The 21,290-nt window shown below is 44.3% G+C and overlaps 1 protein-coding gene across 3 annotated transcripts in view; it reads left to right on the forward strand.

Annotated features, from left to right (window-relative positions):
• The window catches only part of NPR3 (natriuretic peptide receptor 3), a 72,792-nt gene that overhangs the window by 1,090 nt on the left and 50,412 nt on the right, over positions 1 to 21,290 (forward strand). For 2 of the 3 annotated variants that reach the window (XM_006148501.3, XM_006148502.3), the window contains exons 1-2: positions 66 to 1,342; positions 14,823 to 14,945. In XM_006148501.3, the coding sequence (XP_006148563.1) occupies positions 592 to 1,342; positions 14,823 to 14,945 (874 nt within the window). In that variant the 5' untranslated portion in view covers positions 66 to 591. Of the gene's footprint in view, positions 1 to 65; positions 1,343 to 14,822; positions 14,946 to 21,290 lie in introns of those variants that run through there. The other variant, XM_027771877.1, reaches the window with a different exon arrangement.

Raw genomic sequence — 21,290 nt, forward strand, 5'->3', positions numbered from 1 at the left:
CCCGCCTCCCTCAGCATCTCACCAGACCCACTCACCCCACCCGCTGGAAATACAAGCCCGGCCTCGGCGCGCCATGTGTGGTAACACGCTCCGCCGCTGCCACGCTATTTAAACGCCGGCTATGGATCCAGGAACCGGCGCGAATCAATGAGATCAAACGCGAAGGAGATGCACCGTCAATTACAAGCACTCGGACAAGTCTTTTTTTCTTCTTTTACAAATAAGCTTTCAAAAGCAACCTTAGCAACGCCCAAATAAGAAGCCACCTCTAAGCAAAATAGCATATGTATAAAAGGAGGGCGACTATCTATGTATCTATTTATAATTATAGCTATATGTATTTAAGAGTATGACAGACGCACAGGTTTACACTCGCTGAACTTTTTGTTTTTGTTTTTGTTTTTAATTAGTGACATTGCAGAGAAGGACTCTTCCTATCTTTTGACGCGTTAGCGACGAGGGTATTCTGTTTTCCTAGAGCGCCCAAGGGGGCGCAGGGACCTCGGAGAGAAGAGTGGGGAGGAAAGAGAAGGGGTGGGTGGGGGGCAGAGGGCGAGTCGGTGGCGAGGGCAAGCGCTTTCTGGCGGCACGATGCCTTCCCTGCTGGCGCTCAGTTTCTCCGCGTGCCTCCTGCTCGACTGGGCGTTGCTGGCCGGCGGCACGGGTGGCGGTGGCGGCGGGGGCGCGGGCAGCGGGCGCCGGGAGAGAGAGGCGCTGCTGCCGCAGAAGATCGAGGTGCTGGTGCTGTTGCCCCAGGACGACTCGTACTTGTTCTCCCTGGCCCGCGTGCGGCCGGCCATCGAGTACGCGCTGCGCAGCGTGGAGGGCAACGGGACCCGGAGGCAGCTTCTGCCGCCGGGCACTCGCTTCCAAGTGGCCTACGAGGACTCGGACTGCGGCAATCGCGCACTCTTCAGCCTGGTGGACCGCGTGGCGGCGGCGCGCGGCGCCAAGCCGGATCTCATTCTCGGGCCGGTGTGTGAGTACGCGGCGGCGCCGGTGGCCCGGCTAGCGTCGCACTGGGACCTGCCCATGCTCTCCGCCGGGGCACTGGCCGCGGGCTTCCAGCACAAGGACACCGAGTATTCGCACCTCACGCGCGTGGCGCCCGCCTACGCCAAGATGGGCGAGATGATGCTCGCCTTGTTCCGCCACCACCACTGGAGCCGCGCCTCGCTGGTCTACAGCGACGACAAGCTGGAGCGCAACTGCTACTTCACCCTCGAGGGGGTCCACGAGGTCTTCCAAGAGGAGGGTTTACACACGTCCTCCTACCATTTCGACGAGACCAAAGACTTAGACCTGGACGACATTGTGCGCTACATCCAGGCTACCGAGCGAGGTGAGCAGGCGCGCGTCCCGAGCTCCCGCCCCTAACCCCGCCACTCTGCGCGACTCTCCGGATACCCCCGTCCACTGCCCCTGCGGCGGAGGACCCGGGGAGGTGCGCGCGGCCACGCGTTCCTGTGTGCGCTGTCTGGCTGCTACGAACTTTGACCATTGCCCATTGTGGTCGAGGGGGGTACCGAGAGGGTCCTGGGGAGGTGGGGCGCGGGAGGAGGAGGCAGGGTGGGGTCTGTTTGAGCCGCTGCTTTTGTTTGCCCACGTGCGACAGGTGCTGTCAAACTACCTGAGATTCTTTCTTCCCCACTCCCCGTTCACCCGAGAGGGGCTAGCAGTTACCGGCGCCCTCCCAGTACCCTGCTCCAACCAGGGTCTGAAGCGTGCAGAGGCTTAAAAAAGCCAACTTGTTACCCAGTCCTTTGCCCGCGAGTACCCCCTCAGTTCAGAAAAGTCCGCGGACGCTCGGCAGCGTGCGCCGCCACTTGGCTAGCGGGATCTCCGGGTTTCCCGGCTGCTCCCAGCCCAGTCCCAGGTTTCTTTAAAGGCTCATTGTGCCACTCTTCTCATTCCTTCCATGCCCCTTCCAGCCCGCTATAAACGAGCTTCTGTGACCTCCAACAAAAATGCGTCCCTGTGTCCGGACCCAGGCGACAGTCATTCCCCTCCAGTCCCCGGACCCCCGCGCGCGCCGCATCGCTGTCGCTGAAGCACCCAAGAGTAGTTTGTTCCCGAGTGCGCTCTGGAGAACCCGGTGCTGAACCCACTTTCCACCTGCCGCACCCCCCAAGTTTTCTCAGCGGGTCTCTGGGAGTTTGGAATAATACTCAAACTGCACAAAGAACTCAAGGTGGAGACTGGTGGTTATAACTAGACGGTGGTCGCGTATACATAATCGGACACGCCCCGCGTGCGGCCCGTTTTACCGCAGTGTAGACTGCCCGAAGGCGAGCTGAGATCCCAGCCTAGCTCAGTTCCTTCCTCCTTCTAGTCAGTATTGGGGGTGCACAGCGCTCAGGAAATCCCTCCTCTGTTCCCCCTCGGCGCGCACGCGCCTGGAATGTTGGTGTTACAACCGGGGCAAAGCTCCCTACAACCCTGGCAAAGCTTGTTGCAACCCCGGTGCCACGCGGACGAGACCCGAGGGGAGCAGGGCCAAGCTAGGCTCAGAGCTGGTCTTCCGCGCGGCCCGATGGGGCACCTGGGCGCTGGCAGCGGGGCGCAGAGAAATCCAAGGCTAGGGACTCCAAGAACAGGTGAGAAGGGGCAGAGAAGCCGAAGGAGGTGGCGCTGCTGCCGCCTCTTCTTCTCGACTTCCTGTCTCGGACTCGAGTGAACGTACCCTTTAGAGCGATGAGGCGGGAACCTTTGCCAAAGAGAACGCCTGGCCAAGTTCTGACCATTGGAACTCCAGGCTGTCTGCGCAGAACCGCTGCCAGCCAGGCAGGCGGGGCGCCGGCTTTGCTGATTAAGAGAAAGGCCATTTGTGTCCAATGGTTGCCGACTCGTCACGCCTGGCGTAAAGGCCCACGTCTGCTTCTCGCCCCGCTCCCAGTGCCCAGCCTCCTGCAGACCCCGGGGCTGCTCTGGTTCCTGGAACCTGCTCCTTCTGAGACCTAAGAACTGGAAGTTGGCCCACTGGGTTTGGGAGGTTTGTGCCCCTAAGAGCGGGATTCGTGGTTGGATAACCCTTCCGTGCTGTCACTGCCTGAAGTCCTAATGTCAGCAGCGACCCCAGTGCACGTGGCCTGGGACACAAGCCCAGAGGATCTGGGACACAGATGAGGACAGATCGTGGGGTTCCTCAGTCTTACTACGGTGACAGAGTCCAGGGACTGAGGGTATCGGTGCTTTGGAGAACTACCTCTGCACGCTGCGGCTCCTGGGTGTTTTTGAGTTTCCAAAGCCTCATAGCTGTTCCCAAGTTTCTTTGCCTTTTTCCCCCTCAAGTTCAAATTTAGGGGTGAAAGTTTCCTTAGCCAATGTATATATTTTACAGGTGATAAGACTACAATGCTTACTCTAAAACACAATTCCAACAGTGACCTGGAAGGTATTCAGAAATATGAGGCAAAATAGTTTCTCCCCTAAGCTGCCCCCTCCTCCCGCCCCTCACACTGAAATTCCTTACTCTCAAAAAGAGTTGCCATAATAAAGCCCTCTCAGAGGCTCTTTCTGAAACACACTGAGTCCTGGTACTTCATCATGCACAGTTCATGGGTTAAGTGGAGGCTCAGGACAGGTTTAGGTAGTCTGTGGCTCAGCCCTCACTGCTGGCCCACTTGGGGATGCACATTAAACTTGTAGGGGCAGTCAGAACACTCACATCTTTGGGATACTGGAAGGGTTAAATGAGCCACCTCATGGAATGCACTGCAGCAGAGCCAGGCCATCCTATGTGCTCAGTAAACGCGCAGTTTTGTTGTAGTTGCAGTTATTATTTTATACATATGATGGTTCACCTTTACCCAGGTGAGGCCATGCGGTGGCAAAGAACCCTGCGCTGAGAAGCAGGCTGGCTGGATATGGCATCTGCGCTCAGCAGCTGTGTGGAAGGACACTGAACCTCTTCGTAGTTTCTCCCTGGTGACATAAGAAGCCTGGTGAGGTTCCATCAGGCACCTTCAGACTGATACTCAGTGGTCCTGATTTGCATCCATCTAGATGTAAAATGCAACAGATAGTCATGTTGCCTTTGAAAATTCCCAGTGAAGCATAGTGAATCAAAGTAGAGAAAGTTTTCTCTTCTCTTTTGGAGACAACATTTTTAGCACTTTCTGAGATTCATGTTTATTTTATTATAATTTTAGTTAGTTTTTGCTACAGGGTACATATGCTCACTGGAGACAGGGAGAATGGGGAGTGGGGCAGGAATGTGGTGTGTGAAAAATCACCCTGGGGGAAACGATAGCCACACCACAATCCCTTAACTTCCAGTTTTGGGATTTTGGGCACCCATGAACACATGTGTGTTTTTTGCCAGGTCTGGGACTAGACAGCACAGGTAGCTACGTAGTATCCAGTTGCTTTAATCACCCCGCTGCCAGTGGTTGACCCTTACGTTTATCTTTACAACCAAATTACAGGCCAAGTTGCCTTGAGGCTTTTGTACTGGTAAGACTGCTTACAGGACCAGCAGTTGGCGTAATGTTGCTGGACTCCCAGGTAGTCGGCTGTGGTTCGAGTCCTGGACCTGGTTGCTTAAACTCATGCTGGGTATGTGTGCGTGCATGACCAAGATCCTGAGAAGAGAATGGAGGAGAAGGGATTATGGCATGGCCATCCCTGCTGGGGGTTGGGGGTGATTTCTCACTTTCTGTCTCTCTGTCTTTCTGGTGAGTGCACTTGCCCTATAGCAAAAACCCTCTCCAAAAACAAAAACAAAACAAAACAAAACAAAAAAGGACTGCTTACATACTGGGAACACATAGGAGGCCCCTTTGGATTCTGGGTCTGTCCCAAAGGTGTGGTTGTAAACCCAGTTGAGAGGCTGAGGTAGGAGGATCTTGAGATGGCAAGGCCCTGTCTCAAAAACAAATAATCAATGTTTGGATCTCTTAACGGGTAAACACGAACAATGCCACTAGCTCAGATAATAATATGACTAAAATTTCATTTGGCTATGTCGTGTCCTGTAGGAAGAAAAACTAAGCAATGTTAATACTTTCATTTTAAGGATCTACCATCTAAATCAATGATTTAAAGTCAATTTTTTCCTCTCATATCTTTAGCCAATATATAATAGCTTTAGCATTGAAATACACACTTGAGCATAAATGAAGGGGGCTTCAGAAAACTAGTGAATAAATAGAATTAAAGTTCAAGTTTATTTTGGTACAAACACTTTTGAAATTTGTGCATTGTTTTTTCACAATTACATATTTTCCATGAACTTTTGAAGACACCCCCACCATATTATTTTTTTTAAGGTAATTATCTTTATTACTTATAAAAGTGACTGCTGCCCTTAATTTCTCTACTTACGGGGGACCAGCAGGTGATGTGGTGGTTAAGGTGCTGGACACATGGCTGACCACAGTTTGAGCCCTGGACCTGGTGGGTTGCTTTCTCACTTTCCCTCTCTCTGTCTGGTCAAGTTAAAATGAATGAATGAATAAATAAAATTAGAATAAGTAATTATTTAAAAGAATTCTACACTTAATGATAACTTTCTTTTAGAAAAAACAATTTTAGAAATAATTTTTTTCATGCAGTGAAAACCAACGACTGTTTTGTCTATATGTCTTGAAGATGCAGAGCTAGAATTATGCCACATGTAAATGTTTTGTGGGGAGAACTGCAGTCTTTATCATTTGGGTTATTAATATGTTACTAATCTGGACCTGTATAACAGCTGTAGAGATAACAGTATTTAATCAATTCACAAGTCATTTCTTTTTAGAATTAACCTGAGTAAATGACCGAGAGATTGAACAGCAAAATTTTGAAGTAAATATCATGATAAATATAAAGTAACTAAGAGGGTAAAGAAATGCAGTGGAGGGGCCAGCAGTTGATGTAGAAGTTAAGGCACTGGACTCCCACATGTTCAGCTGTGGTCTGAGCCCCAGACTCCATTACTTGAAACTCATGCCAGCTATGTATGCATGCATGACCAAAATCCAGAGAAGATAATGGAGGGGAAGGGACTGTGGTGTGGCCATCCTCACTGCGGGGTGATTGCTCACTTTCTCTCCCTCAGTTTCTTTGTCTCTCCAGTGAGTGCATGTGCCCGCTAGCAAAAGTCTCTCTCTCTCTCAAAAAAAAAAAAAAAAAAGCGTGCATGACCAAGATCCTGAGAAGAGAATGGAGGAGAAGGGATTATGGCATGGCCATCCCTGCTGGGGGTTGGGGGTGATTTCTCACTTTCTGTCTCTCTGTCTTTCTGGTGAGTGCACTTGCCCTATAGCAAAAACCCTCTCCAAAAACAAAAACAAAACAAAACAAAACAAAAAAGGACTGCTTACATACTGGGAACACATAGGAGGCCCCTTTGGATTCTGGGTCTGTCCCAAAGGTGTGGTTGTAAACCCAGTTGAGAGGCTGAGGTAGGAGGATCTTGAGATGGCAAGGCCCTGTCTCAAAAACAAATAATCAATGTTTGGATCTCTTAACGGGTAAACACGAACAATGCCACTAGCTCAGATAATAATATGACTAAAATTTCATTTGGCTATGTCGTGTCCTGTAGGAAGAAAAACTAAGCAATGTTAATACTTTCATTTTAAGGATCTACCATCTAAATCAATGATTTAAAGTCAATTTTTTCCTCTCATATCTTTAGCCAATATATAATAGCTTTAGCATTGAAATACACACTTGAGCATAAATGAAGGGGGCTTCAGAAAACTAGTGAATAAATAGAATTAAAGTTCAAGTTTATTTTGGTACAAACACTTTTGAAATTTGTGCATTGTTTTTTCACAATTACATATTTTCCATGAACTTTTGAAGACACCCCCACCATATTATTTTTTTTAAGGTAATTATCTTTATTACTTATAAAAGTGACTGCTGCCCTTAATTTCTCTACTTACGGGGGACCAGCAGGTGATGTGGTGGTTAAGGTGCTGGACACATGGCTGACCACAGTTTGAGCCCTGGACCTGGTGGGTTGCTTTCTCACTTTCCCTCTCTCTGTCTGGTCAAGTTAAAATGAATGAATGAATAAATAAAATTAGAATAAGTAATTATTTAAAAGAATTCTACACTTAATGATAACTTTCTTTTAGAAAAAACAATTTTAGAAATAATTTTTTTCATGCAGTGAAAACCAACGACTGTTTTGTCTATATGTCTTGAAGATGCAGAGCTAGAATTATGCCACATGTAAATGTTTTGTGGGGAGAACTGCAGTCTTTATCATTTGGGTTATTAATATGTTACTAATCTGGACCTGTATAACAGCTGTAGAGATAACAGTATTTAATCAATTCACAAGTCATTTCTTTTTAGAATTAACCTGAGTAAATGACCGAGAGATTGAACAGCAAAATTTTGAAGTAAATATCATGATAAATATAAAGTAACTAAGAGGGTAAAGAAATGCAGTGGAGGGGCCAGCAGTTGATGTAGAAGTTAAGGCACTGGACTCCCACATGTTCAGCTGTGGTCTGAGCCCCAGACTCCATTACTTGAAACTCATGCCAGCTATGTATGCATGCATGACCAAAATCCAGAGAAGATAATGGAGGGGAAGGGACTGTGGTGTGGCCATCCTCACTGCGGGGTGATTGCTCACTTTCTCTCCCTCAGTTTCTTTGTCTCTCCAGTGAGTGCATGTGCCCGCTAGCAAAAGTCTCTCTCTCTCTCAAAAAAAAAAAAAAAAAAGTACTGGGGATTGCAATATAGAAATTCTGAAAGTTTTTGGAGTAGGTAGAACTTCGTGACTAGCAGAAATAAAACTTGCAGTCTCTATACTGCAAGCTGTAGCCCTTGTTATGTAGTGTAGAAACAGCTGGAGGGAAACCTCTTCTGAAAAAGACATTTAATGGGGCTGGCAGGTGGCATGGTGGTTGAGGGTGCTGGACTCCCACATGGCTGACCACGGTTTGAGACCCTGACCTGGCAGCTTGCTTTTCCACTTTCTCTCTCTCTCACTCACTCTGTCCCTCTCTGGTCAAGTAAAATAAATAAATAAATAAATGGATAAACAAAGTTGAATAAAATAATTCTTTAAAAAAAAAGAAAAACCCATTTAAAAAATTTGCCAAATATAGTTATATAGCTACATAGTTTAAAGTCAGAGTAGTGCACAAATTTTAGGAGAAAAATGTTTACTGTTTCCTATTCCCCATTTCTCATTTTCCAGCAGTAACTGTTTTTTAAAAAAGTTTTATTTTTAATAAACTGGGATAGTTTAAATTTTTTTCATTTAATTTATTGTTATTATAATTTAAATTTGATCAGAGAGAGAGACAGAGAATGATGAAGCTAGCCACCAGGCCCAGGACTCAAACCATGGTCAACCATGTGGGAATCCAGCACCCTTACCCATCATGCAACCTGCCGGCCCCAGAAATAACTGTCTTTTACTCTTATATCTATTCCTGTAGGTATCTTTAAATAACTAAATAACCTGCTACATTTTTTCCGCCAGTTTTATGTCTTCTCTCTGGGTGTCCCAATAGAACATGATGACTTAGCTCCTTTCTGCCACCTATATTAACCACACATGAAAACGTTGCTTTTCGGTGATCCAGTCACAATTCCAAGTTGTGTTAAAACTTTTGGTTAGCTTGATATTCAACATTGATGTCATTATTACCTTTTTTGTTTTTTCCACAGAGCACATGTGTTTGGTGGAGAGAGAGAGTGAGAAATCACCCCTCAGGGGGATGGCCACATTGCAATCCATTCTCCTCCATCCTCCTCCTGGGATTTTTGGGCACACATGCACATGCACCTGGCATGATTTTTAATTCGCCAGATCTGGGACTTGAACAGTGGTCACCCTTGTGGGGATGGCCTTGCAGCAATCCTCTCTCCTCCATTCTCCTCCCAAGATCTTGGGTCATGCACACACACACACACACACACACACACACACACGTGCCTGGCATGAGTTTCAAGCTACTGGGTCTGGGACTCAAACTGCTTTCGGCTGTGTGAGAGTCCAGCAACTTAATTGTTATACCGTCTGCTGGATGCCCCCATTATTACCTTTTAGATTCTATTCAAGTTGAGTCATATAGGCTGTTACGCTGACATTTCCTTTCTTGCCCCATATTTTCTCCATGGAGTTAAAAAAAGGTCTATTTTGTTCATTTGCTTAGGTTCCTAGGTTTTGTTATTTTCTGAGCATGTTGCATAATTGTTACTCTGAGTTCTTTAGTATCTTCTTGGGAATTTCATTACCTTTCTCTTCTTTTTTTTTTTTTTTTTTTTTGAGAGATTTTTGCTATAGGGCACTTGCACTTACCAGAAAGACAGAGAGACAGAAAGTGAGAAATCACCCTCCAGGGGGGATGGCCACGCTGCAATCCCTTCTCCATTCTCCTCTTGGGATCTTGGAGATGCACGCACATGCGCCCGTCATTACCTTTCTCTTGAGCTAGATTCCCTGTGTGTTTCTCTTTCTTAGTTTATACCTCTGTTTTGGTGGAATACATCCTCTAGCAGCTTTCTAAGAAAGAATGGATGAGAGCTAAATTTTAAGAACTTTCAAGACATTACATTTCTTCATTCTGGGGCCAGCACTTTCCCTCTCACTGTCTCTGCCTATCTGGTGAGCACACATGCCCTATGACAAAATTCTGAAAAAAAAAAAAAGAAAGAAAGAAAGAAAAAAAGTCTTCATTCCACCCTTATCCGTAATTACAGAATTCAAAGTTGAAAATAATTTTCCTTCAAAGTTTTGACAGCATTGCTCCACTGTCTTCTAAATTCTTTTTTTTTTTTTTTTAAGAGGTTTTTGCTATAGGGCACATGCTCTTGCCAGAAAGACAGAGAGAGGCAGAGAGACAGAAAGTGAGAAATTGCTATCCCCCCCCACCCAGGGGGATGGAAGAAGAAAAGTCTATCCAGAAACTTAGAATCACATCATCCCTTTTAGAAACTTAACTACAAATTTTTATGTATTCACATATACTTAAATGCAACAATAACTGTTTTGACATTTGTTTATGCCGTTTGGCAGAATTGGCTGAGGTTCTGTGTCCTCTAGGCATCTTATCAACTGGTAGTAGGTGCTGGCAGCTAGGATCATTCTCCTGAGAATGCCACACACTTCTCACATGTTTCTGTATGCTCCCCAAACATTGACCCAGATCAATTTATGCCAGTTGTGTGTATTATTCTAGATATGTCATTGAAATACTTACTGTGTAAACTGATGTCACATGAGTGGGAAGAGAAAGCAACCTCAAAGAAAACTATTTAAAACATTTTGATAGATTATATGAAGGCAAGCTGGAAATAATACTTGTTGTATGGTGAGGCATGAATACAACAACCATAAGAGACTGGGGGAACGTCATAAAAATCTAAAATTCTGCGCCCTGACTACTTAGTGTCATTAAGTGTTGGTCCCACTTGAACCGAACTGGGATGATAATGTGTATTATTGTTTTGATTTATTTAAGTAAGACATTGTCCTAGCCATAAACTTGGCAATTTGGGTTCCTTTGGTGAATTAAAGTACACCAGGGGAAACCCCGTGTACTGTGGTTAAGTGAGGTGGATCCCACATGGCCAACTGTGGTTTGAATCCCTGCCCTGGGCACATGCATTGTACTCCAGATCTTAATGAGAAGGAAAATGGAAGAAAAAGGACTGTAGCATGACCATGCTCCACTGAGGGGTGCTTTGTCTCCCTCTCTGTGCGAGTGCACACACGTCTGACAATTTAAAAAAAAATAAAAATAGATAAGATCTAAAATAATCAAAGCTTGCTCAGATAGATACAATGTGTCCTTGTCAATTGGCCTGCTCTACGTGGGTACTAGCATTTAAAGAAAGAATGTATGTGTTGGGAGAACTTGGTGGTGGTGGTGACGGGGAGAGGGAGAAAGAGATAGGCCAGGAATGGAAAAATAGAAGAAAAAGTGCCCTAGAGGCAAGTGTTGGTAAGAAGCCACCTGGGCATGGGGACAGAGCCTGTTCAGTCCTGGGGCAGGGGTCTCTTAGACAATGCTTGGGGTTATCATGGCCTCTAAACAACTGAATCCTCAACTAACCTTGATTCTGATTTCATTTTCACTAGCATCCTACTTCTTATCATTTTTCTCTCCAGTTAGCATGCTCAGCTGTAGGGCATGTTGACACAAATGTCTCCAACACTGTGCTGGTTCTCATTGACCTGAAGTAGGTTGTATTTCAGATTGTCTGTAGCTACTACTCTCCCTAAGTACTGAAATTATTTGACATTCATTCCTAAGCAATGACTCTATATGTACTGACAGAATCAGGATCTTAAGAGCCAAACTCTGGACAAGGATCATTTGTTGAAAAAGTGAGAGCTGCTTGGTGGTCAGTCAGCCAGAGCTATTGGGGAGTATCCTGGAGATGCCCACTCTTGAACCCACACTCTGAATTTGCCCAGCCTTGGGTCACATTGGCTGGTTTTTTTTTTTTTTTTTTTTTTCCAGCTACCTGGTCTGGGACTGGAACTACCTAGTTGGGCATGTGGGATTCAACCGCCTTAACCTCTGGGCCATCTGTTGGCCCCCCATTTCTTTCATAAAGGGGGGAAAATAGCCCAGCTTTGGTACAAGTGGTAGAAAACCACTGAAGCTGGGGCCTCATAAGAGGTGAGGGATCATATCCTGGACCAACCTAAACAGACTGGGCACAGTAGTGCTTATTCTGAGCTCACAGGGAGGTGACGGAGCTGGTGACATCGCATTGGAGAGACTGTCAAAAATATTACCCCCCCCCCGCCATAAAAAAGGAAAAAGAAAGTAATGTTCTGTGCTAAATCACCAGAGGAGGGAGGGAAGAGAGAGTACAATGATCTCCTGTCTACTCATTGTAAAATCAGTCTAGCTGGAAAAACCACGCACACACACGCGCCCGGCATGAGTTTTAAGCCACCGGGTCCGGGACACGAACCGCAGTCGACTACGTGGGAGTCCAGCGACATAGCCATTATGCCAACTGGTGGTTCCCACATTGGCTGTTTTGTGGGACACCTTGGCTTGCTGTTCATTGAAGGGGCTAGAATTGAATCAGAGCTAAAATGAGGGTCTAAGTCAGAATGAATGATTAGCAGGCCTTTCCAAAGCTTCTTTACCGAGGCATCTTGGAATTTGCTTACTTAGCCTATATGATTCTTCTAGACATATGCAGCACCCATTCCTGTGGTTATAGGTCTTTAGGAGTTTCGCATTGTTTTAGACCCCTGTTCTCTAGAGCTTTGACTCAGTACACCAAAACCCTCTTGTACTATGAGATGTTAGAGGCATGATCTAACACTCTGAATTAACATGTGCAGTGAACTAAATATCAACAAAAACCCAACCGTCCATGTAGTTGCCAAGGGTGCTTTGGCACTGCCTGAAGTTTGCTTTACATCTTTCAGCACCCATGCTTTTACAAAGAACATACACATCGTGGAGGCTGGCATGCATCATGATAACACGGTTTATAGCACCCGGGTGTCTGCGTGTCTCTCCTTGGCGTGGCGTGTGTGAGCCGCAAAAACACATTGCTCCCAGTCATGGAGACTGGGACCATCAACAGCGAGCAAGTTGACTGGATAATGGCCAAGTCTCCACTTCCCCCCAGCCTGGGTCACCCTTATGTGGCAGGCAATGATATTCTGGAGTTGTCCACAGCCTCTCAGACCCGGCAGTGTGGCCAAACTGAAACATCCTGGGGAAGGGACCTAGGATCCTGTTAACAATTTCCTGTGTATGTTGAGACAACCTGAGAATCATGTTGGAAACTTCAGACAACAAAAAGCCTATAGTACTCACTGCATATTCTGATTTGTTAAATGAAGGCTCTCTCTGAAAACATTGAATTTGCTTTTCTAGGGGAATGTATTTGCCATGCTAGTATTAAGTATAAAAAGCAGTTGATGATCTTCACTGTCATATGTTAGGCATATCTGTGATTTTTTTGATATACAAGAGAAACAGAGAGAGACAGAAAGGAAGAAATCACCCCCTCCCAAGGGGGATGATCATACTACAGTCCCCTCTCCTCCATTCTCCTCCCACAGTTTTGGGCATGAATTTCAAGCTGCTGTGTCTGGGACCCGAACCACGGTTGACTATATGTGAATCAAGCGTCATAATCAATATACCATCTGCTGGTCCCTTGGTGTATTATTATTTATTTTTTTGGAGAGGTTTTTACTATAGGGCGCGTGCGCTCGCCAGACAGACAGAGAGAGACATAGAGACAGGAAGCGAGAAATCACCCCCCAGGGGGGATGGTCACGCTGCAATCCCTTCTCCTCCATTCTCCTCTCAGGATCTTGGGCATGCATGCACATGCGCCTGGCGTGTGCTTTAAGCCACCGGGTCCAGCACGCGAACCACGGTTGACTACGTGGGAGTCCAGCGACATAGCAATTATGTTAACTGTTGGTTCTCTCTTGGTGTATTTTTTTGAAACTTTATTTTGAAATAATTTTACACTTTTGGAAAGATGTGAGAAAATATAAAGAACCTCTGTACAGTTTTCACCCAGATTTTTAACAGTTGTTATTATTTTGTCACATTCGTCATTCCGAATCTCTTCCTGCCCCTTTCTGTCTCTCTTTCCTTCCTTACCTCTTTCTCTCCACCCCACTTCCTCCCTTCCCATCTGTATACATACATACATACACAGATAATACTATCTTTTTTTTTTTTTTTTTAAGGTTTTTGACATAGGGATGTGTGTTCACTGGAGAGAGTGACAGAGAGAGGAGAGAGAGGGAAAGTGAGAAATCAACCTGCCCAGGGGAGGTGACCACACAATCCCTCCTCTTTCATTCTCCTGTCAGGATTTTGAGAACACACAGACACACATGCCTGTCATGATTTTCAAGCTATCACCGGGTCTGGAACTTGAACTGTGGTTGGCCATGTGGAAATCCAGTGCCTTAACCACCACTACCTGCTGGCACCCATAATACTATCTTTTCGCGAACCATTTGTAAGCACAGGATCTCCCCCACCCCCAGACATTTAAGTGTGTGTTTCCTCAGAACAAGATGCTCACAGTGCGTAACACAGTATAATTATGAAAAGCGAGAGCTTTAGTGCAAACACAATGCTATTACCTAGTTTACAGATGTTATTCAGGCTTCACCAGTTGTCTCAGTAATGCCCTTTATTGGAGAAGCTTCTATTTATTCTAGGGTTCAGAGTCCAATATCACACATTTGCATTTAGTTTTCTGGCCCCCTCCGTTTAAAAAATTTTGCTAGAGGACACATGTACTTGCCAGAGAGAGACAACATGAGACAGACAGAGAGAGGGAAAGGAGAATGCATCCCCTTGCTGCAACTCTCCTCCACTCTCCCTCCTTTCAGGATTCAGGCCACCACTGCATCTCTCAAGCCTCCAGTTGGGGACTTCTGTGTGGTCAGCCATGTGGAATCTGGCTCCCTTAATCTCCAAGCTACAGGCTGGCCTTTATGTTCCTTTAAGTGTCTTTTGGCCTTTGTTTTCATGAAATTGACTCTTTCAAAGCGCATAGGCCAGTTATTCCACGAGAATGTCCCTCAGGCTGAGTTTGTACTTGCTTCCTCCTGCTTAGCTGCAGGTGGTCCTCTTGGAAGAATTTGGTCCTTGCCTTTACATTCAGAGGCTGTGAGTCTGCATTCCCATGGCCAGTGTGGCGGCCTCTGTCACTTGGTGATGGCGGTGTCTGCTGGGTTTCTCCACTGTGAGGTTACTGTTTCCCCCTTTGTAATGAGTAAGTACTTTGCGAGGAGATACTTGAAGACTCCGTCATTATCCCGGTCCTGGTCCAATGCCCTGCACTTATTCCACGTGCTCGTGGTCCTGAGAAGGGTGTCTCACCGTGTTTCTTGTTCCCTGCAGTGGTGATCATGTGTGCCGGGGGCGACACCATCCGCAGCATCATGCTGGCAGTGCACCGGCATGGCATGACCAGCGGGGACTACGCCTTCTTCAACATCGAGCTCTTCAACAGCTCTTCCTACGGTAATTCTGCGTCCACTTTCCCCTTCTCTCTGCGAGGTCCAAGCAGTTGTGAGGAAGAGGAAAAGTCCGAGTCTTGTTCACAGATAATGCTACCTGTAAATGCAATTTTGGACACTTGTGATTCTGTACACTCTCACGATCTCTTCTAATTCCTCAATTTATTTTTCCTCCTCTGAGAACTCAGAGCAAAAAGTTACCATGTACTTGTGATGTCAAGTCACCCGACTGGGAGTGGAAATAGCCAACTCCTTCCTTCCGAATGATGGTAAATTCAAGTCCAAAAAACCCTTCACCCAGTGCTTTCCGACTGTTGGTTGCTACCATCATGATGGCTGTCAGAATAAAGGTAGTGAGGGGACCAGCAGGTGGCGTGGTGGCTAAGGTGCTGGACACTCCCATGTGGCCCACAACGTTTCGAGTCCTGGACCTGGTGGCTTGCTTTCTCACTTTCTCTCTCATGCTCTCTGTCTTTCTCTGGTCAAATTAAAATAAATGAATGAATCAATAAAATTAAATAAATAATTCTTTAAAAAAAAGAATAAAGGTAGTGAGATTTGGCAGCATTTTTAATAGGAGTCGATATAATGTATCAATGCAGAATAAAAAGTGTCCAGGTGTGTCACACTTAGCACATGTGTGTACTAAAACCCATTTTAGTAACTGAGTAATAGTTGTATGCTTATAATGTATATTTGTGCAGGGTACACATATGTTTATAATGGACCCTAATATGAAATAAAATAACTATTACTGTAAACTGAGGTAAAAACATTTGAAAGCCATTCCTTCTAGCATTCCTTCCTTCCTTCCAGATTATTGCCCCATAAGCCTCTCCTATCTAGAAGTCAGAGGCCACCAGCATATGGGAATCAAAGCATTTAATTTCTTATGATGGATCTGGGGAAAGTTTCTAAGATTCTTGGGATGGAAGGTTTTTAAGGAGGTCATTAAGTTAACAGGCAAAGTTAACAGACAAAAACCATTTTTGCCCTAAACGTGGTTAGGGATCTCTGGGAAGCAGACACTGAAGGGCTACAGAGCATTATCTCAAACACTGCACCGGCTGCTCCAAGCTGAGCAGTTAGGGGAACTGTGAGTGTGCGTATCACCAACGGCATGTTTATACTGAGCTCCATGTCCCAGTTCTTGCTGACAAGGTCTGGTCAAACAGGATCTGAACCATAAAACATATGCCCCGGTTTCCTGCCTGATAGCGTGGCTGACTTAAGCAGTAGGTTAGTGTGCATATACAGACAATCCAACGCACTTCTCATGGGGATAGAGACAATTTTCCTCTGTAGTGAATAAACTGGAGGTTTGAGACTGGTAGGATCGACGCTCTGTTTTGTCCACCTTGGCTGTCATGATGGTCGTTTCCCTTCTCCTTTACACAAGCAGAGGGGTGGTTTCACTTCTCTGCCCAAGATCGTGATGTATAATTACATTATTAGGTGTAGTTGTGACTTTATTGGGATAGTAGTAGAAATTGGTGAAGATGAAAAACATTTATTTTGAGTTTTGCAAGTTGGCAACTGCAAATATAGACTCTAGAGGTGACGCATCACATGCAAATATGCATCGTAAATGGGCAAGTGTATTTATTTATTTATCTCCAAAGAGCCATTCTATTTAACTTTATTTATTTATTTATTCATTTATTTTGACCAGAGCGACAGAGTGAGAGAAAGACACACACACACACACACACACACACACACACAGAGAGAGAGAGAGAGAGAGAGAGAGAGAAATGTAAGAAAGCAAGCCGCCAGGTCCGGGACTCCAATCGCAGTCGGCCCTGTGGGAGCCCAGCACCCTCAACCACCACACCACCGCTGGTCCCGGGCAAGTATATTTATAATATGCATTCACATGCATTATATCAGGGGTCACTGACCCGCAGGCCACAGATGGTGCCAGTCTGTGGCCTGTTAGGAACTGGGCCACACAGCAGAAGATGAGCCACAGAAGGAGTGATGCTTCATTGGAATTTATGGCTGCTCTGCCTCCTGTCAGGTCAGTGAGGACATTAGATCTCACGGAGCACAAACCCTATTGTAAACTGCACATGGGGTTGCTCCTCTCATTACCCACCCCCATGGGAAAATTGTCTTCAGTAAAGCTGGTTCCTGGTGCCCACACTGTAGATGTATTACGTCTATAGGCGTACTACAATGTTCAGTACGGGAGTTCTTTTCAACCACTGATAAAGCTTGTATTGCTTTTCCCTGTTAATTATAATACACGAGTAACTGTAATTTTGAAAACATAGAAAAGCACAAGGGGAAAAAATGAATGGCCACAATTCTGCTATCCAGGTAGAAGTATATTGATAATCTTTAGAAGTATGTACATTCTGTTTTATAAATTAAATAAACACACATACACACACAAACACACAACTTTTTTGGGTTAAGAATTATTTTATTTAACTTTATTTACTTATTTAGTTCATTTATTTTGACCAGAGAGGAACAGAAAGAGAGAGGGAAAATGAGAAAGCAAGCCACTAGGTCTGAGATTTGAACCGCGGTCAGCCATGTGGGAGCCCAGCGTCCTTAACCACAATGGCACCTGCTGACCCCTGCCCCCCTACATTTTAAGAAAACATTTTTCAATAAGATGATTGCCTATTGATAGTACGGGTACATAATATTTTGTAATGTTTTCAAACATCTTTAATCAGTCTCTTATTTTGAAAAATATGTTTTAAAGAGTTAATTTTATTTATTATCATTATTATATTCCAGTTTTGCTACAGAGCATGTATACTCACCAAAAAGAGACAGAGAGACAGAGAGAGAGAAAGCGAGAAAGCAAGTCATCAAGTTCAGGACTCGAATCACAGTGGGCCGTGTTGAAGTCCAGCGCCTTAACCACCACACCACCTACTGGCCCCAGTTTCTTATTAATACTTATGTTATTCTCCTCTTTGTGATAGTAAGAATGATATTATATTGAGTAGCATTGTGTATGTGCACACATGTTTATTCATTTATTTATACATATACATTATCAGTGAGATAAGTTCCTAGAAGTAGAATTGCTCACCGAAAGGTAATATAATCATTTAAAATTTGATAGATGTTGCCAAGTTGGCCTATTAGGAGGTTTACCAGTTTACACTTTTCCAATAGTACGCTAGATCGTCTGTTTTCCTATAGCCTTGTCAATCTTGCATAATCTAACTTTAAAACTATTTTATTTATTTGAGTTACTTTTTATGTCCATAAACAAAGTTTTACATTTTTACAAACATCTGAATTTTTGAATTACTTCACAAATTTTAGTAATATAAAATTAACCATTTTAAACTGAATAACTCTGTGTTTATGTTTTATGGGGGTTCCCCTAATGTCAATAATTTAAATAGCCATAGTGCAATAATCAAAAAGGAAATTAACATTGGTACAATGCTACTAACTAAACTATTGACTTATTCCAAATTTATCACCTTTCTTCCTAATGTTGTTTTTCTGTCCAGGGTCTGAGTCAGAATCCCACACTGTATTGAGTTGTATGTCTCCTTAATCCCCTCCAATCTGTGATAACTCTCAATCTTTCCTGCCTTTCATGACTTTGACACTTTTTATGAATTCATTATTTTGTAGGATGTCTTTCAATTTGGATTTATCTGGTATCGTCCCATGATAATATTGAGTTTACATATTTTGGCAAGAATACTACGAAAGTGAAGTGTCCTCCTCAGTGCGCAGTACCAGTGCCTAAGAAATCATATTTGTATGACTTCGGCTGTGATGTTTTGACACCTTTTTAAAACTTACTTTCCCATGAGTTCAGTTTTTCTGCTTGAAAGCTTAATTGCCCAGAGTTGGATAGGATGCTCTTAGACAACTTACAAAGTATAGTTGGCGTTCCTGTTAGAGTCGCTTTATTCTACCTTTTATACCATGTTTGTTCAGACTCTGGGCTCTGGTGTCAGTCTACCTGAGAGGCTGTGCCACACACAATCCTTGACTCTGACAACGTGACGTAAGCCTGCCTTGTCCCAAAGTTTCAGTTTCTTCTAATGATAATAGTACCTACCTTTTGACTTTAGGTATATATGTGGTGACATATGTAAAATACCTAGCAAACATCTTGGAACATAATGACAGTTTAATAAATATTAACTATACTTAGATGTATTAACTATCTTAGTTTTCTTTGATCATTACAATAATACTTTAAAAGTTGTCATTTGGGCCAGCCCGAGGTATGGTGGTTAAGGCAGCTGGATCCCACATGGCTGACTGCACGCTTTGAGCCCTGGACCTAGCAGGTTGAAAACCATGCCAGGCATGTGTATATTATGTGCCCAAAATCCCGAAAGGAGAAATGGAGAAGAGGTGACCATGACCATCATGACCATCCCCTCTGGGAGTGCTTTCTCACTTTCTTTCTCTGTGCGCAAGTGTTTTTCCAGTGAGTATATGTATATGTGCCCTATAGCAAATTAGAAAAAAGAATTGTAAGTTAGGTTTGCATTTTTTTTGGTGGTAGTTTATAGAGAGAGTTAGAGTTGTACATTCTGTTACCAAATTAACCAAGGTTTACTTAATATATCTCAGGGACGTGAGTGCATTAGGAATTGCATCTGCATGCTTGTAAACAAGACACCAAAATCTAGTGACATAAACAAACATAGCTATTTATTCTCTCACCTCAAAAAAAAAAAAAATCCAAAGACAAGAAGTCCAGAGCAAGGGTGGAGATTCCATAATGTCATCAGGGATCAAACCTCTTTTGTTTTCTCCTGTTCCCTCAATCTTAGTGCATACTGTCCTTTCTCAAGATCGGAGATAGTGACTAGGACTCCAGTGGTCATGTCTTAGTTGTAGACAAGACAAAGGGAAAATGCAACAGGCAGAAAGAGAGCCTCCTAGTTGACTTGCTTCTCTTTGAAAAGCTCTCCTGGAAGGTCCATTCATTATCTTCTATTTACATATCATCGACTACCCTTAGTTGCAAGGGAGGTCAGGAAATATATGCCTTTAGCTGGACTCAGCGATACTCTAAATCTAGGGATTTGTTACTAAGGAAGAAGGGAAAGGGGAGAGGCAACTGTCCATTCTTCCACAACCCTTAAGTACCTTTCACCTTGGAGTGAACAGTCAACAGTATCGTATGGTAGGCAGTTTGACCTCCACCCGGTTTCTGGTCATTAGTAGAGGGCCTTCTTTGAGATTTTATGCCCTGATAATCAGATATATGTTCACGAGACACTTTTCATCATTCTCTTCTCCCCATGCCTTCTGCCACCAAACTCTATACCTTTTCTATTAAAAAGCCTCTACTGGGGCCAGCATATGGCCTGGTAGGTGCTGGACTCCCACATGGCTGATCATGGTTTGCATCCTGGACCCTGTGGCTTGAAACTCATACTGGATGTGTGTGTATGCATGCCCAAAATCCTGAGAGGAGAATGGAGGAGAGGGGATTGCTGCAGGGCCATCCCCTCTGAGGGGTGATTTCTTACTTTCCTTATCCCTTTCTCTCTCACTATCTCTCTGTGGCAACCACCACCCTCCAAAAATGTCTCTATTTAAATCAATACTTTTTTGATATTGGATTTAAAAAAGATATTTATTATTGATATTATGTTCATTTTTACTGATTACTAGATTGTTTGGTATTGGTACACACTCAAAAAATTCTCAGCTTTGCCTAAATTATATAGTTATAGGAGTTTAGTGGGTAATATATACTATGGGGAAATTTAAGTGATTGAAAATAAGATTTAAAAGATAGGTTTAAAAAATCTAGATAGAAGATAATATATATTGCTCTGTATAGTTTTTGTTTCCCCCTTTTTTTGTTTTTTTTTTAGACTAGGTCTTGCTATGTCACTACTCTCCTCCCTCAGCTGCCTAAATAGCTAGGACTATAGGCATGTGCTGCCATGGCTAGCTTTTAGGGTGAGGTAAATCAAAGTGTGGCCTCCCATGTGGCCTCCCACGTGGCCTCAGCCTGGGAATAGCAGCATTTACCAGCACCTGCTATTTGGCTGGGGATGCCCTATAGAGTCATTTTCTTCTTCTTCTCATTTTCCTCCTCCTCCTCCCCCTTACTGTGTGTGTGTGTGTGTGTGTGTGTGTGTGTGTGTGTTTAATTTGCCAGAGGGGATGTGCACTTGCCAGAGAGAGACAGACAGAGAAAATGAGATAGTAACATGCTCAGGGGCTGTGGTCACACTGCACTTTCTTCTGTTCTATCTTTCCCTCCTTTCGGGATTTTGGGCTCACACACTTACCTGGTATGTTCTTTCTCTTTCTTTCTTTCTTTCTTTCTTTCTTTCTTTCTTTCTTTCTTTCTTTCTTTCTTTCTTTCTTTCTTTCTTTCTTC

Source organism: Tupaia chinensis, unplaced genomic scaffold (genome assembly GCF_000334495.1).
Source record: "Tupaia chinensis unplaced genomic scaffold, TupChi_1.0 Scaffold000237_1, whole genome shotgun sequence".
Lineage (NCBI taxonomy): Eukaryota > Metazoa > Chordata > Mammalia > Scandentia > Tupaiidae > Tupaia > Tupaia belangeri.